The sequence below is a fragment of the Chiloscyllium plagiosum genome, unplaced genomic scaffold (assembly GCF_037043375.1).
Source record: "Chiloscyllium plagiosum isolate Xiang-an unplaced genomic scaffold, Cpla_swu_hap1 HiC_scaffold_27, whole genome shotgun sequence".
NCBI lineage: Eukaryota > Metazoa > Chordata > Chondrichthyes > Orectolobiformes > Hemiscylliidae > Chiloscyllium > Chiloscyllium plagiosum.
Window position 1 is genome coordinate 69731318 of NW_028270165.1, and position 14395 is coordinate 69745712.

The 14395-nt window shown below is 41.6% G+C and overlaps 1 protein-coding gene across 1 annotated transcript; it reads left to right on the forward strand.

Annotated features, from left to right (window-relative positions):
- The first annotated feature begins 2851 nt into the window (after positions 1-2851).
- On the forward strand, positions 2852-5444 carry LOC148144543 (putative G protein-coupled receptor 139). Its single transcript, XM_087975393.1, has 2 exons — positions 2852-2921; positions 4549-5444. Exons 1-2 carry the CDS (start codon positions 2852-2854, stop codon positions 5442-5444), a joined length of 966 nt encoding a protein of 321 aa, XP_087831519.1.
- Positions 5445-14395: the final 8951 nt, after the last annotated feature.

Below are 14395 nucleotides of genomic sequence, written 5' to 3' on the forward strand. Positions count from 1 at the left end.
TGAGGTTCTGGATGCAGGTTTGCTAGTTGAGCTGGAAGGTTCATTTCAAGAGAGACGTTTAATCACCCTACTAGTTAACGTCGCCAGTGGGCCTCCGGGTGAATCACTGACGATAATTCCTGCTTTCTATTTATATGTTTGGGTTTCTTTGTGTCGGTGATGTCATTTCATGTGGTGACATCATTTCCTGTTGTGATGCCATTGCCTGTTCTTTGTTTCAGGGGGTGATAGATGGGGTCTGACTTAATGTGTTTGTTGATAGAGTTCCAGTTGGAATGCCATGCTTCTAGGAATTTTCGTGTGTGACTGGCACGAGAAGCATGGAATTCCAACCGAAACTCTATCACCAAACACATTGAGTTAGACCACATCCACCACACCCTCAGAAAAAGAACAGGAAATGACATCACCACACGAAATGACATCACCACAGGAAATGACATCACCAACCCAAAGTAACCCAAATATATAGATAGAAAGCAGGAATTACCAGCAGTGCTTCGCCCGGAGGCCCGTGAAGATGTTACGTAGCAGGGTGATGAAACAACTGGGAATGAACCTTCCAGCTCAGCGAGCAAACCTACATCCACTTTGGCATTGCTGTCAATAATCAATAACGTCAGTTCCCGCTTCCACTTCTTAACACCACCTCCTCCCAAACTTTGCCACTCATTTTCGCCAACATTTGTTTCAGTATTTCACATTGACCCACTCTTTGTTCTCATTTTGGGATTAGATTTTCTTCAATATCCAGCACAAATTTAATTACAAAACCTGTCAGACAATAACGGGAAAAAGCCACTTACTGACACAGACGCAAAAAAATGTCGATGCAAGAAGAAAACAAAGAAGGGAAGTGCAGTGCGACGTTCAACAAGATGAAAGATGACAACTTCTCGTTTGCTTATTTGTCACTTCTCATAACCCCAATACTCGTGGTGAATATGTTTGTGTGTTTTGCTTTGGGCGTGTACATGTGGTTCACTTCCTCATTATGTTGCAATTAAGATGGCAAGAATTTATCAGTGGCTCAGATCGGGTAGATAGGGAGCAAAGTTCCCCTTACTAAACGGGTCGACAACAGGCCATGGATTTTTAAGATAAGAAGCAACAGTTTCAAAAGGGATTTGAGGAAATAAATTCTCCCAAAGGTCGTTGGACATAGGTGAAAGCAAGAAACTTGAAAACGTTAAAAAGTGTTTAGATGTGTATTGAATCATCACAGCATACAAGGCAATCTGCCAAAATGGTGAAGATGGGTCCAGAACAATTAAATGTTTGATGCTGACGTTAAAATGATGGATTGAAGTGTTTTCCTTTATGGACCCGTCCACATAAAATCACATTATCTTAGCTAAATTCCTCCACTATCAGTAGCCTGAATGTTACCATTGACCAGAAGCTGAAATGGATATACGACTGAAATACTGAGGTTTAAAAAGCAGATCAGAGATTAGAAACCCTGCAGCGAGCAACTTACCTACTGATTCACGAAACACGTTTAAATGTGTGCATGTCAAAAGATTGTGATGAAATAATCTCCACTTTCCTCGATAGTTCGCAGAGCACACGTCAAACTTATATAGCATTCAGAACAAAGCAGACTAGCTAATTAACGGAGCATCCATAATCATACTCGACCTCCTCCCACGTTGCACAGTAGCAGTTGTATCTGAAGACTCGAAATGTCAACTCGTTCCCTCTCTACATATACTGCAAGACCTGGTGAGTTTCTTCAGCACTATCTGTTTTCTTTCAGACTTCCAGCCGTCGACAAAGTGCAATCCAGAAGTTCATCAGGTCTCTTCCGAGTTCAGACTCCAAACCAACGATCACTTCCACCCAGAAGGACAAGGGCAGCGGGTACATGGGAACACCACAAACTGTGTGTTCCCATCCAATCTATATTTGCTATCTCGACTCCGAAACATTTCGCCATTACTTCGGTGTTGGTGAGTGGAGATCCTCAAACTCCCGCTGTCAGAGTTTTGGCAGAGTATTAACATGAAATATATTGCCGTGGTTCCTCATCACCTTCTCACTGACAAATAGAGATGTTTGATAATAAATGTTGGTTAGGTCAGCGACACCCATGTCCCGTGGAACAAACCTGTCTTCTAGCTCTTATCACCAAACGTATGTAGGTTTTATCTTTACAGTGGCCATATTTTTAAGTCGTATCTCAGTACGTACTCCCACTTGGAGCATGGACTGAGTTGTGTTCGTCTTTATACTATGGCTGAGCCTTTCTCCATTGTTCCTACACGAGAATCATTCTCGAAAGTTCTAATGCACTTTCTGTGTGTGTGGCTTGGTCGGAGACACAAAGTTTTTCAAATATTTCTCTTTTGCAGGAGTGGTTGCATTGTGTTCCACATTTGCGTTTTACACAATTTTTCAGAATTGTTCAATGATAAATATTATATATATGATAACGTCACAAATAAATAAATTACATGAACGAACCTGATCCCCCTCATTTACAGAGTAATTAAGCACCTAGCCGAAAAGATGAGAAGGGGCAATTTCAGGATAGTAATAGGACCTCCAGTCAGCATCTCCTATCAGACACTGCAGTTGTTAGGTATACTATAAATGGATTTGGAAGAATAGCCTAAAAATTCGTTGCGAGCAGTCTGGTAAAAAAGAAAGTGGAATTACTCATTTGTCAATGTTGCAAGAAGAAGTTACATAACTGTGTGTTAATCTTTTTATTGAACTGCAACTGAGCTGCACGATGCAATTTAGCTTCTCTCTGGAGACTCTCAGGTAGAATAAATAAGAGGCGCTTTGAAACTGTTGTACAACTGAATTGTGCAGCTTGGAGAATTTCATTGGTTTCGAAAGGACCATGCACGGGCCAGTAAAAGGATTGTTTTATGCCATTTGTTACCCCATTATCGCTGCTGTTGGTTTCCCAGGTAAGAAATGTGTTGCAAAGGAAGTTTGAGTTTATGTATAAATCTCCTCAAATCTTAGCCATTCCTTTTGATAACTGGGTTGGATATTATTCTCTAAGATCCAATCCTCTCTAAATGGGAATGGACAGAAACTGGGTCATGAAGTGGCATTGTCATACGCCTCTTACTGCGTATTGTATGCTATTTTATTGCATAAGAGTGCAATGAAGTGCATTGCTTGCGCTTTGATCAATTGGAAATGCAAGATTACATTCAAAGTTTTCTATTGCACATTTCATCGACAAACAACAGTTTCTGAGGTTATGTTAATAATGAAGAGTGTCTACAGCATTGTCTGAATAATCATATTTTACATTGTTTGGTATTGAATTTTATTCTGAAATTGTATAACGTTGAGTCATGTTGTAGCAATGTATAAAAGTGCAGTTTCTGGCACTGATCTGTTTGTGTTAGCATTGACGTGGAGAACAAGTTATAAGAAAGCTGAATCATGGAGAAAGATGAAAGAGCCAATTGGACTACTCCAGCTCTTATTGCCTATATATTGAAGATTGAATGACTACAGCACAATAATCACGTTGGATAACATTATATTATATTATATTATATTATATTATATTATATTATATTATATTATATTATACTATACACAATTCTTTGCGGTGAAGTTAGAAAATTGTAATGCGAACTCGAAAATGATATAACTATTCTGGAGTCTTGTGTTGTTTTTGGGCAGTCTCTAAAGTCTTAAGAATTAATTATAGAAGAGTTACATAAAGGTGAAATTAGAAGATAATAGATTTCCATCTCTTCATAAATTGTCTGATAATGTTAGCTTTTGTCCATTTAGCATTTATTTTGGATACTTGTGTTATTTATCCTTCCTCAAGTTAAGATGATTACTGTCAAGAGATTTTAGAAAGACAATTGATGTAGAACTTCGCAAAGAGACTTTGGGCAAAAAAGAAAGATCACAATTAAAAATGTTTGGAGTTAAGGAATGTCCGGAAGGAAGACATGACAAGTGCTATAGAAAGGAAGTTCCACAGTTTGGGACATCAACAGCAAAAGGCACAGCAGGAGTGATTAACATCAGGCTTAAAAATGGTAGGAATGCAGTTATTTTGAGATAAACGATGGTAACAGCATGTGAGTTCCTAATCTATGCGGCTTTTTAATTATTAACGATGAGCTTATTAAAGCTGAGAAATGACAGGCCCTGTGCTAATGTACCTCAGCTAACTTAGACTTTCAAAGAATAAGTCTAGGTATGGAGACGGGATGTGTCACATGATTTTACTCAGACATTACTGTGGATAACTCGTCACTGGAATTAAGCCAGAGACTGAAGAACAGCATTGGCAGAGGCAGGCGCTGACTGCAATGTTCCTGATATTGCCAAATGTTTACCTCAGCATGAAATGCTGAACAAATACAAATTATTTTTGTTTAGTTGGAGGCTGGGGAGAACACAGGCTCGGACAAGGAGGGTTTCAGTGTCGGTTGGCTGAAGCAGTTGCTGATGTTTGAACTCAACTGGGCAACACCCAACTGATAAAAGTGCATGTGATGTAAAGTATACGTATTATAATTTACATTGTACAAGTAAACTTTATGTTTGTCACAGCCAACTTGGTGTCAATTATAATACTATCCCGAGGACGATGTGGGCTCTCCAGATGTGTAACCTACTATCTAGTGGCAATAGCTGTGTCCGATTTTTTTGTCATCATCACTGGGTGCATCCTAAATCGGATCAGCCGCATCTACTTTATTTACAGTGTATTGTCCGCTACCTCTGTATGCAAACTGAGCACAATCCTGGCCCGCTGCAGCCGAGAGGGCTCAGTCTGGCTGACTGTGGCCTTCACTATCGACCGTTTTGTGTCCATCTGCTGCCAAAGCCTGAAGATTGGATACTGCACCGTGAAAATTGCGTCGCTGCTCATTGGAATGATCTGTATCCTGAGTTGTGTCAAAAACTTCCCTCTGTACAATATCCTCAAACCTTTATATATTCTGAATGGTCTACCCTGGTTATGTGACATCAAATCCATCTTTTTTACTTTACCTGCCTGGCAGGCCTATGATTGGATGGAACACATTTTAACTCCTATTCTCCCTTTTCTCCTCATTCTGCTGCTTAATGTCTTGACTGTACGACATATCCTGGCCGCCAGCAAAGCAAGGAAGAAACTTCGAAATGTTGAGTGTGGTAGAGACCCAGAGGTGGAAAATCGCAGGAGATCCATCATCCTTCTCTTTGCCATCTCAGTCAGCTTCCTGCTGCTGTGGGCCACCGAAGTGGGACATTTCTTCCTCGTACGTTTTAAAGGTGATACAGACTTCAACGGCCTGGATTTCCAAAATGTAGACTACATCTTGCAAGAGACCAATAACATGTTCCAGCTACTTAGTTCCTGCAACAACGTATTCATTTATGTAGTATCTCAGAGTAGGTTCCGCAGGGAGATCCAGAAGATTCTCATGTGTCCTCTCACCATACTCGCAGTAAAATGTTAGTGAAACTTCCTCACACTGCTTAGCTTCATATTTGTGCAGCACTTACTCTTCAGTCAAGAAGTGGTCAGTTTAATCTCTGTTCCTTCCTTCCTTCTTTCCTTCCTCCCAGTTCATGACCGTACTTCATGGTGTATAAAGTATATTTTCTGGGAAAAAGTCTGGCATATCCAGGAAAATGTCGAAACTCATTCAATTCCTCGAAGGTCATCGAGATACTCACAGTTTTATAGCAGCATGTAAATTCTTCTCTCCCCTTTGAAACCCAAAAGACGTTTTCGTGTAACATAGGTAAGGATACAGAATACCTATTTGCCTTTTTAAAAAAAAAGCAATACTCTCGACAAACTGTGTCACAACATAATTAATAAAAAAAAAACAAATTTCACTAAAGCGATGTGATATACTGTAATAAAGGCAACATCTGATCGATTAATTGCAGAGACATGACCTAATAAACAAAATTGGTACACTTTACTTCATAGCAATTCGAGTTAGAGACTCACGTTAGTTAAAGAGAGGCACACTCAAAGAAACTGTGTCCTTAGCTACTGACAAATAAGGGAGAGATTAGTAATAAAATTCATAATTAGTAAATACGTTGATAATGGTGTTTGCTCAAGCTTACAAACAAACAATAAAAAAAACTAGAGGTCCAAAGTACTTTCTGATCATTTGTGACGGATATATAATGACATTCAGTCTCTAAAATGCTCGATATCTCTTAGCATGTGTTCCTGGCACACTGACGAACCAGTTACACTGGAAACTTTATTCATAATCTTCCTCACTTTTGACACTGTATTTGGATCATGAAGTGCAATGATTCCCTGAGCTCAACATGTCCCAATTGTTATAATGCCCGTAATTTGCACATAAGTATTTATCTTCCATGTACCATCATACGAAGTAAACAGTCAAGGCGTTATGAGTCAGATTTTCCAAGGATTACCAATTCATACAGCTTGCCACTAAGAAAATTCTTTGAAGAAATGAACAGTTGATAAGGCATTTCTAATGGGAAATTCTGCTTAGGCCTTGTTCAGAATGGCAGAGCAGTATTTCAAATCATATTGCGCCTGTATTTCGCAGTAGTCAGCTGCTACAATCTGAAAGGTAAGGGTCCAGACAGTTACTTTGACAACTCCTCTCAGACGATAAGCATATAAGATATTTATGATAAGGCTGTTGTAATCGTATCCTCCACTGTGAGCTTAAAGGCCGAAGTTCAATTCCGAGATGCTCAGGTGGTCCTACTCTAGAGGTGTGGAATAACATCTCTGAACAGGATGATTCGAGAAACCATTTAAAAATTGAGAAAGAATGTTGGAAGGTTTGCATGGAGATGATGTTCTGGAATCAGTCACATGATGTAGACATAGGGCCAGTCAGCAGTTTGAGGTTAAAAATCAAAGTTACCCAACACATAGAGGCACAGGTCTCTCCAGTTTTAGTTGTAAGGAAATACATGACGTTCAATATCGTCATGTAAATTCATCTCTAAATTTGGCATTTACACCTTCAATACACTTTGAGGCAGCAATGTGTATTATGGACGTGATACACTACAGGAATGCCAGAAGGCCTGCCTCTTCATAACCTTCCACACCAAGGCCTCCACCATCCGAAAGAATTCCAGATGCTGTGAATGAGAGACAAAAATGAAAACTGCTGGGGAAACTCTGCAGGTCCAGCAGCATCTGTGCAGAGAAATCAGGGTTAACATTTCCGGTCGAGTGACCTTTCCTCAGATGCTCCCAGACTTGCTGAGGTCTTCCAGCAGTTTCCATTTTTGCCTGTACTTTCCAAATGGTTTAGGCTAGCAAAACGTTGCAAATTCCCCCTCCAAGAAACTCACTGTCTTCACTTGAAGTTAGATTATTAATGTTGGCGGGACAAAATTAATGACAGCTCTAAATTACGGCGATGCTCGCGACGCTCACACCATATGATTGAACAAAGGAAACAACTATCTGTACTGTTTCTTTAAGTTACGAGTGTTAATAATGGAGCAGCAACGCACATTAGACTGATACAACTCCTACAGTCTCATTAATTGGCGCACAGCTCAGATGTACTCACCTTTCACTTAACAAATTTCATAGTTTAAAATTGCGTTTTATTTCCAAGTCTTCACCTTCTATTTGGAATTTGTTCTGATTCTCCTTGGCTTGTGTATCCCAATCTATACTCTTACCTTTGGAGACCGTAGGTTGTGACGAGTCTATGTCCACTGATGACCCCATTCATCCTGCCTGTCAGTTTCATATCTGTATGTAGTGCTCAGTACCAATTTCAGTATGTTGAAGGGTCAGAGTTCGCTTTTTCAGAGCTGATGTGAAGATGAAGCTATGACAAAAAACAACGTGCTGATCTCTGCTGGAGTTGTCAGTTTAGCCACAAAATGGATTGAGTGATCATCCTTCCAGACCTTTGTATTCTGCAGAATGTTTTCTCTGCCAGTCCAGGAGGAAATTCCGTGGCAGTTGATTCAATATTAATGAGAATTCTTCTCGGCCTTTTCGTTGAATGCGCGAGAGGGCGCTTTGATTTGCAGTTGAACTTATTGTTGTGCTAAAATTCAAAACTCTGGTGTGAAAAGAAACGACATTGAGGCAGAGTTTCAACTGAATGGTTGCTGGTTTAGCCCCAGTCTGACAACTGCCTTCAGAACACATGGAACAGGAGAAACTCCAAAATCTCGGAGGCCTCATCAGTGTGCAATTAGAGTCAAAGAGTCATAGAGATGTACAGCATAGAAACAGACCCTTCGGTCCAACCCTCCCATGCCGACCAGAGATCCCAACCCAATCTAGTCCCACCTGCCAGCACCCGGCCCATATCCCTCCAAACCCTTCCTATTCATATACCCATCCAAATGCCTCTTAAATGTTGCAATTGTACCAGCCTCCACCACATCCTCTGGCAGCTCATTCCATACACGTACCACCCTCTGTGTGAAAACGTTGCCCCTTAGGTCTCTTTTCTATCTTTCCCCTCTCACTCTAAACCTATGCCCTCCAGTTCTGGATTCCCCGACACCAGGGAAAAGAGTTTGCTTATTTATTCAACCCATGCCCCTCATAATTTTGTAAACCAATATAAGTTCACCCCTCAGCCTCCAACGCTCCAGGGAAAACAGCCCCAGCCTGTTCAGCCTCTCCCTATAGCTCTATCTTCCAACCCTGGCAACATCCTTGTAAATCTTTTGTGAATCCTTTCAAGTTTCACAACATTTTTCCGATAGGAATGAGACCAGAATTGCACGCAATATTCCAACAGTGGCCTAACCAATGTCCTATACATCCGCAACAGGACTTCCCAGCTCCTGTACTCAATACTCTGACCAATAAAAGAAAGCATACCAAATGCCTTCTTCACTATCCTACCTACCTGCGACTCCACTTTCAAGGAGCTATGAACCTGCACTCCAAGGTGTCTTTGTTCAGCAACACTCCCTGGGACCTTACCATTATGTATATACGTCCTGCTAAGATTTGCTTTCCCAAAATGCAGCACTTCGCATTTTTCTGAAATAAACTACATCTGCCACTTCTCAGCCCATTGGCCCATCTGGTCCAGATCCTGTTGTAATCTGAGGTAACCGTCGTCGCTGTCCATTACACTTCCAATTTTGGTGTCATCTGCAAACTTACAAACTGTACCTCTTATGCTCGCATCTAAATCATTTATGTAAATAAGAACAAGTAGATGGCCCAGCACCGATCCTTGTGGCACTCCACTGGTCACAGGCCTCCAGTCTGAAAAACAACCCTCCACCACCACCCTCTGTCTTCTACCTTTGAGCCAGTTCTGTATCCAAATCGCTAGTTCTCTCTGTATTCCATGAGATCTAACCTTGCTAATCAGTCTCCCATGGGGATCCTTGTCAAACGTATTACTGAAGTCCATATAGATCACATCTACCACTCTGCCCTCATCAATCCTCTGTTACTTCCTCGAAAACTCAATCATGTTTGTGAGACATGATTTCGCACGCACAAAGCCATGCTGACTATCCCTAATCCGTCCTTGCTTTTCCAAATACATGTACATCCTGCCCCTCAGGATTCCCTGCAACAACTTGCCCACCACTGACGTCAGGTCACTGGCCTATAGTTCTCTGGCTTGTCCTTACCACCCTTCTTAAACAGTGGCACCATGTTAGCCAACCTCTAGTCTTCCGGCACCTCACCTGTGACTATCGATGATACAAATATCTCAGCAAGAGGCCCAGCAATCACGTCTCTATTTTCCCATTGAGTTCTCGGGCATACCTGATCAGGTCCTGGGGATTGATCCATCTTTTTGAGTTTCAAGACATCCAGCATTTCTTCCTCTGTAATTTGGACATTTTGCAAGGTGTCACCATCTATTTCCCTAAGTCTATAACTTCCATATCCTTTTCAACAGTAAATACTGATGCAAAATACTCATTTAGTATCTCCCCCTTTTTCTGCGGCTCCACACAAATGCCGCCTTGCTGATCTTCGAGGCGTCCTATTTTCTCCCTAGTTACCCCTTTGTCCTTAATGTATTTGTAAAAACCCTTTGGATTCTCCTGAACTCTATTCGCCAAATCTATCTCATGTCCCCTTTTTGCACTCCTGATTTCCCTCTTAAGTATGTTCCTACTGACTTTATACTCTTCTAAGGATTCACTCGATGTATCCTGTCTCTACCTCACATATGCTTCCTTCTTTTTCTTAACCAAACCCACAATTTCTTTAATCATCCAGTATTCCCTGTACCTACCAGACTTTCCTTTCATTCTAACAGGAATATACTGTCTCTGGACTCTCGTTATCAAATTTCTGAAGGCTTCCCATTTTCCAGCCGTCCCTTTACCTGTGAACATCTGCCCCCAATCAGCTTTCGAAAGTTCTTGCCTAATACCGTCAAAATTGGTCTTTCTCCAATTTAGAATTGTCCTCCATGTGTATTGTAGGTGGAATTAGGCACAGCACTATCGGACGCCTATGCATAAAGAAAGCATAGCATCATGACCTGAATACACAAGCACACACAGAGATAGGCAAATATAAATACACACATACACACACACACATATATGCACACACACACACGCACGCACACACAGAGAGAGGGAGAGAGAGATAACCTTACTTCAGACACAGTCGAAGGTTTGATATGCTTTAGTGATACTCATACAGAGGCAAATATGGACGAGCAATAATTGTTGGCTGAGACAGCAAAAGACATGTCCGAAGCATGAATAAAAAAGTATAACTGCATTGGTGAGGAGGAGAAATCATGGTTGAAATTTAAGTGAGCGCCGTTTGTGTTCATTGTATAGAACGCACAAACTGTTAAACTAAAGCAGAAAGTATGACAGCTCAAATGAACTGACAAATAACAAAGCACTTAAACCCACACGCACAAATCTTAGACATACAACCACATGCACACGTATTAATTTAATGTCAGCCTACTCACGCATTGCTACAGATAAGATTAGGCAGGGAGCAGATGGTGAACTCAAAGAGACTGAGGTGCGTTTTAACACAAGAAGTGTAGTAGGTAAGGCAGATGAACAGGACTTGAAGTGGTACCTGGAGGTATGATGGTATTGCTATTACGGAGACATGGTTGAGGAAGGACACGATTGCCAACTAAATATCCCAGGATATAGTTGCTTCAGGCGGGATGGAGAAGAAAGCAATAGGAGTGGACGAGTTGCATTACTGGCCAGAGAGGATATCACAAGTGTGCAGAAGGAGGACACGAGCACCTCCAGTCTGAAAATCAACCCTCCACCACCACTCTCTGTCTTCTACCTTTGAGTCAGTTCTGTATCCAAATGACTAGTTCTCCCTCTATTCCATGAGATCTAACCTTGCTAATCAGTCTCTCATGGGGAACCTTGTCGAACGCCTTACTGAAGTCCATATAGATCACATCTACTGCTCTGCCCTCATCAATCTTCTTTGTTACTTCTTCAAAAAACTCAATCAAGTTTGTGAGACATGATTTCCCACACACACATCCATATTGACTATCCCTAATCAGTCCTTGCCTTTCCAAATACATGTACATCCTGTCCCTCAGTTTCTTCATCTCTTGAACTGCATTTGATGGAGATCTGCTTAGAATGCCTGACAAGCAAATTTGATTTTGAAATGCGTAAGAAGATGATACTCAGAAGGCGATATGAACAGAGCTCAGTAATGGAAAAGATGCAGTAAAAATGCTGGGATTATACTACAGGCCTCCAAGCAGCAAGCATGAGATAGAGATAGAAATATGCAAGTAGATTCTTGAAAGATGTAGGAGCAACAGAGTGGTGGTGATAGTAGATTGTAGTTCTCCCAACATTGCCTGGGATTCATTCAGTGTTAGAGGTCTAGATGGAGCAGAATTTTTAAGGAGCATCCAGGAGTGACTTTGAGAAGAGTTAAAAGTCCAACTCTGGCCCTGGTGTTGGGGAATGAGCCCAGCCAAGTGCTTGATGTTTCCTTTGGGGATTACTTTGGGAATAGTGATCACAATTCCATTAATTTTAGAATACTCTTGGACAATGACAAGAGTGGTCCTAAAGGAAGAGTACTAAATTGACGGAAGGCCAACCACACCAAAACTTGGCAATAGCTGGGGAATGTGGATTGGGAGCAGCTGTTTGAAGGTATGTGGGCGTTTGATATGCGGGAGGCTTTTAAAGAGAGATTAATTATATTTCAGGACGGACATGTCTGTGAAAATGAGGGATAGAAATGGCAAGATTCGGGAACCCTGGGTGACAGGTGAAATTGGAGACTAGCTAAGAGGAAAAAGGAAGCAAGCATAAGGGCTAGGCAACTGAAGACAGACGAAGCTTTGGACAAATATCGGGAATGTAGGACCAAACTGAAATGAGGAATCAAGAGGGCTAAAACGGGTCATGAAATATCTTTAGCAAACAGGTTTAAGGCAAATCTCAAAGCCTTTTTTTCATATGTAAGGAACAAGAGGGTAACTAGAGGAAGGTTTGGCCCACTCAAAGACAAAGGACGAAAGTTATGCGTGGAGTCATAGAAAATTGGTGTGATTCTTAATGAGTATGTTGTATTGGTTATTCAGCGAAGAGAAGGACGTGATGAATATTGAGGTTAGGGACAGATGTTTGATCATTCTAAGTCAAGTCAGCATAAGGAGGGAGCAGGTGTTGGGTATTTTAAAAGGCATCAAGGTGGACAAGTCCCCAGGTCCAGCTGGGATCTATCCCAGATTACTGAGGGAAGCGAGAGAGGAAATTTCTGGGGCCTTAACAGATATATTTGCAGCATCCTTGAACACGGGTGAGGTCCTGGAGGACTGGTGAATTGCTAATGTTGTCCCCTTGTTTAAGAAGGGTAGCAAGTATGATCTAAGTAACTATTGACCAGTGAGCCTGACGTCAGTGGTAGTGAAGTTGCTGGAGAAGCTATTGAGGGATAGGATTTATTCCCATTTGGAAGAAAATAGACTTATCGGTGACAGGCAACATGATTTTGTGCAGGGATGGTCATGTCTTACCAATTTAATAGAATTGAATAGACGTGAGAAAGTTGATTGATGAGGGAAGGGCCATAGATGCCATATACATGGTCTTCATTAAAACGTTTGATATGTTTTCTCATGGTAGGCTGATGGAGAAAGTGAAGTCACATGGGGTCCAGGACGTGTTAGCTAGACGGATAAAAAAACTAGTTAGGCAATAGGAGACAGAGAGTAGTACAAGAAGGGAGTTTCTCAAAATGGAGATGTGTGACCAGTGGTGTTCCACAGGGATCTGTGCTGGGACTACTGATGTTTGTGAAAAACGCAAATGATCTGGAGGAAGGTATACGTGGTCTGATTAGCAAGTTTGCAGACGACATTAAGATTGGTGGAGTAGCTGATAATGAAGGGCATTATCAGAGAATACAGCAGAATATAGATAGATTGGAGAGTTGGGCAGAGAAATGGCAGGTGGAGTTCAATCCGAAAAAATGTGAGGTCTTGAAGATTCAATTTAAGAGCGAAATATATGGTAAATGGAAAGGCCTTGACGAAAATTGATGGACAGAGAGATATGGGTGTCCAGGTCCATTGTACCTTGAAGGTGGCAACGCAGGTCAATAGAGTGGTCAAGAAGGCTTACGGCATGCTTTCCTTCATCAGACAGGGTATTTACTACAAGAGTTGGCAGGTCATGTTACGGTTGTATAAGACTTTGGTTTTTGAAACGTCTGCTGAATGTTTCCCCCGCAGTTTCTGTGCCCAAAGTCTGTCAAATTCTTTGGTTGGGCCATATTTAGAATAGTGCATACAGTTCTGGTCGCCACATTATCGAAAAGATGTGGATGCTTTGGAGAGGGTGGAGAGTGGGTTCACCCGGATGTCACCTGGCATGGAAGGCGCCAGCTATATAAAAAAGTTTGCGCAGATTAGGATTATTTTCATCAGAATGACGAAGGTTGAGGGGGAACCCGATGGAGTTTGACAAAATCATGAGAGGTACAGACGGGGTGGATCGTAAGAAGTTTTCTTCCCAGAGTGGAGGACTCAATTACTAGGGGTCACGAGTTCAAAATGAGAGGGGAAAAGTTTACAGGAGATATGTAAAGGGTGATGGATGCCTGGAACACGTTGCCAGCAGAGGTGGTAGAGTTGGGGATGATAGCGTTTATTAAGATGTATCTAGACAGATGCATGAACGGGCAGGAAGCAGAGGAATACAGGTCCTTAGGAAATAAGTGACAGGTTTACATAACGGATCTGAACAGCGCAGGCTTGGAGGGCCGAAGGCCCTGTTCCTGTGCTCTAATTTTCTTTGTTCTTTGCACAAATATTTAAAAACACACATACGTTTACATCACAAATGCTTCACAGAAATGGAGATATGCATGGCATTTACGCCCAGGCACAGAGAGGAAAAGAACTGAGAATTTGACGGACTTTGGGCACAGAAACTGCGGGGGAAACATTCAGCAGAC

Excerpts from the sequence above, each read along its gene's own strand:
- LOC148144543 (XM_087975393.1), top strand. The coding sequence starts at position 2,852 with ATGCACGGGCCAGTAAAAGGATTGTTTTATGCCATTTGTTACCCCATT. Across the intron at positions 2,922-4,548 it reads CGCTGCTGTTGGTTTCCCAG|CCAACTTGGTGTCAATTATA; the intron begins GTAAGAAATGTG and ends TGTTTGTCACAG.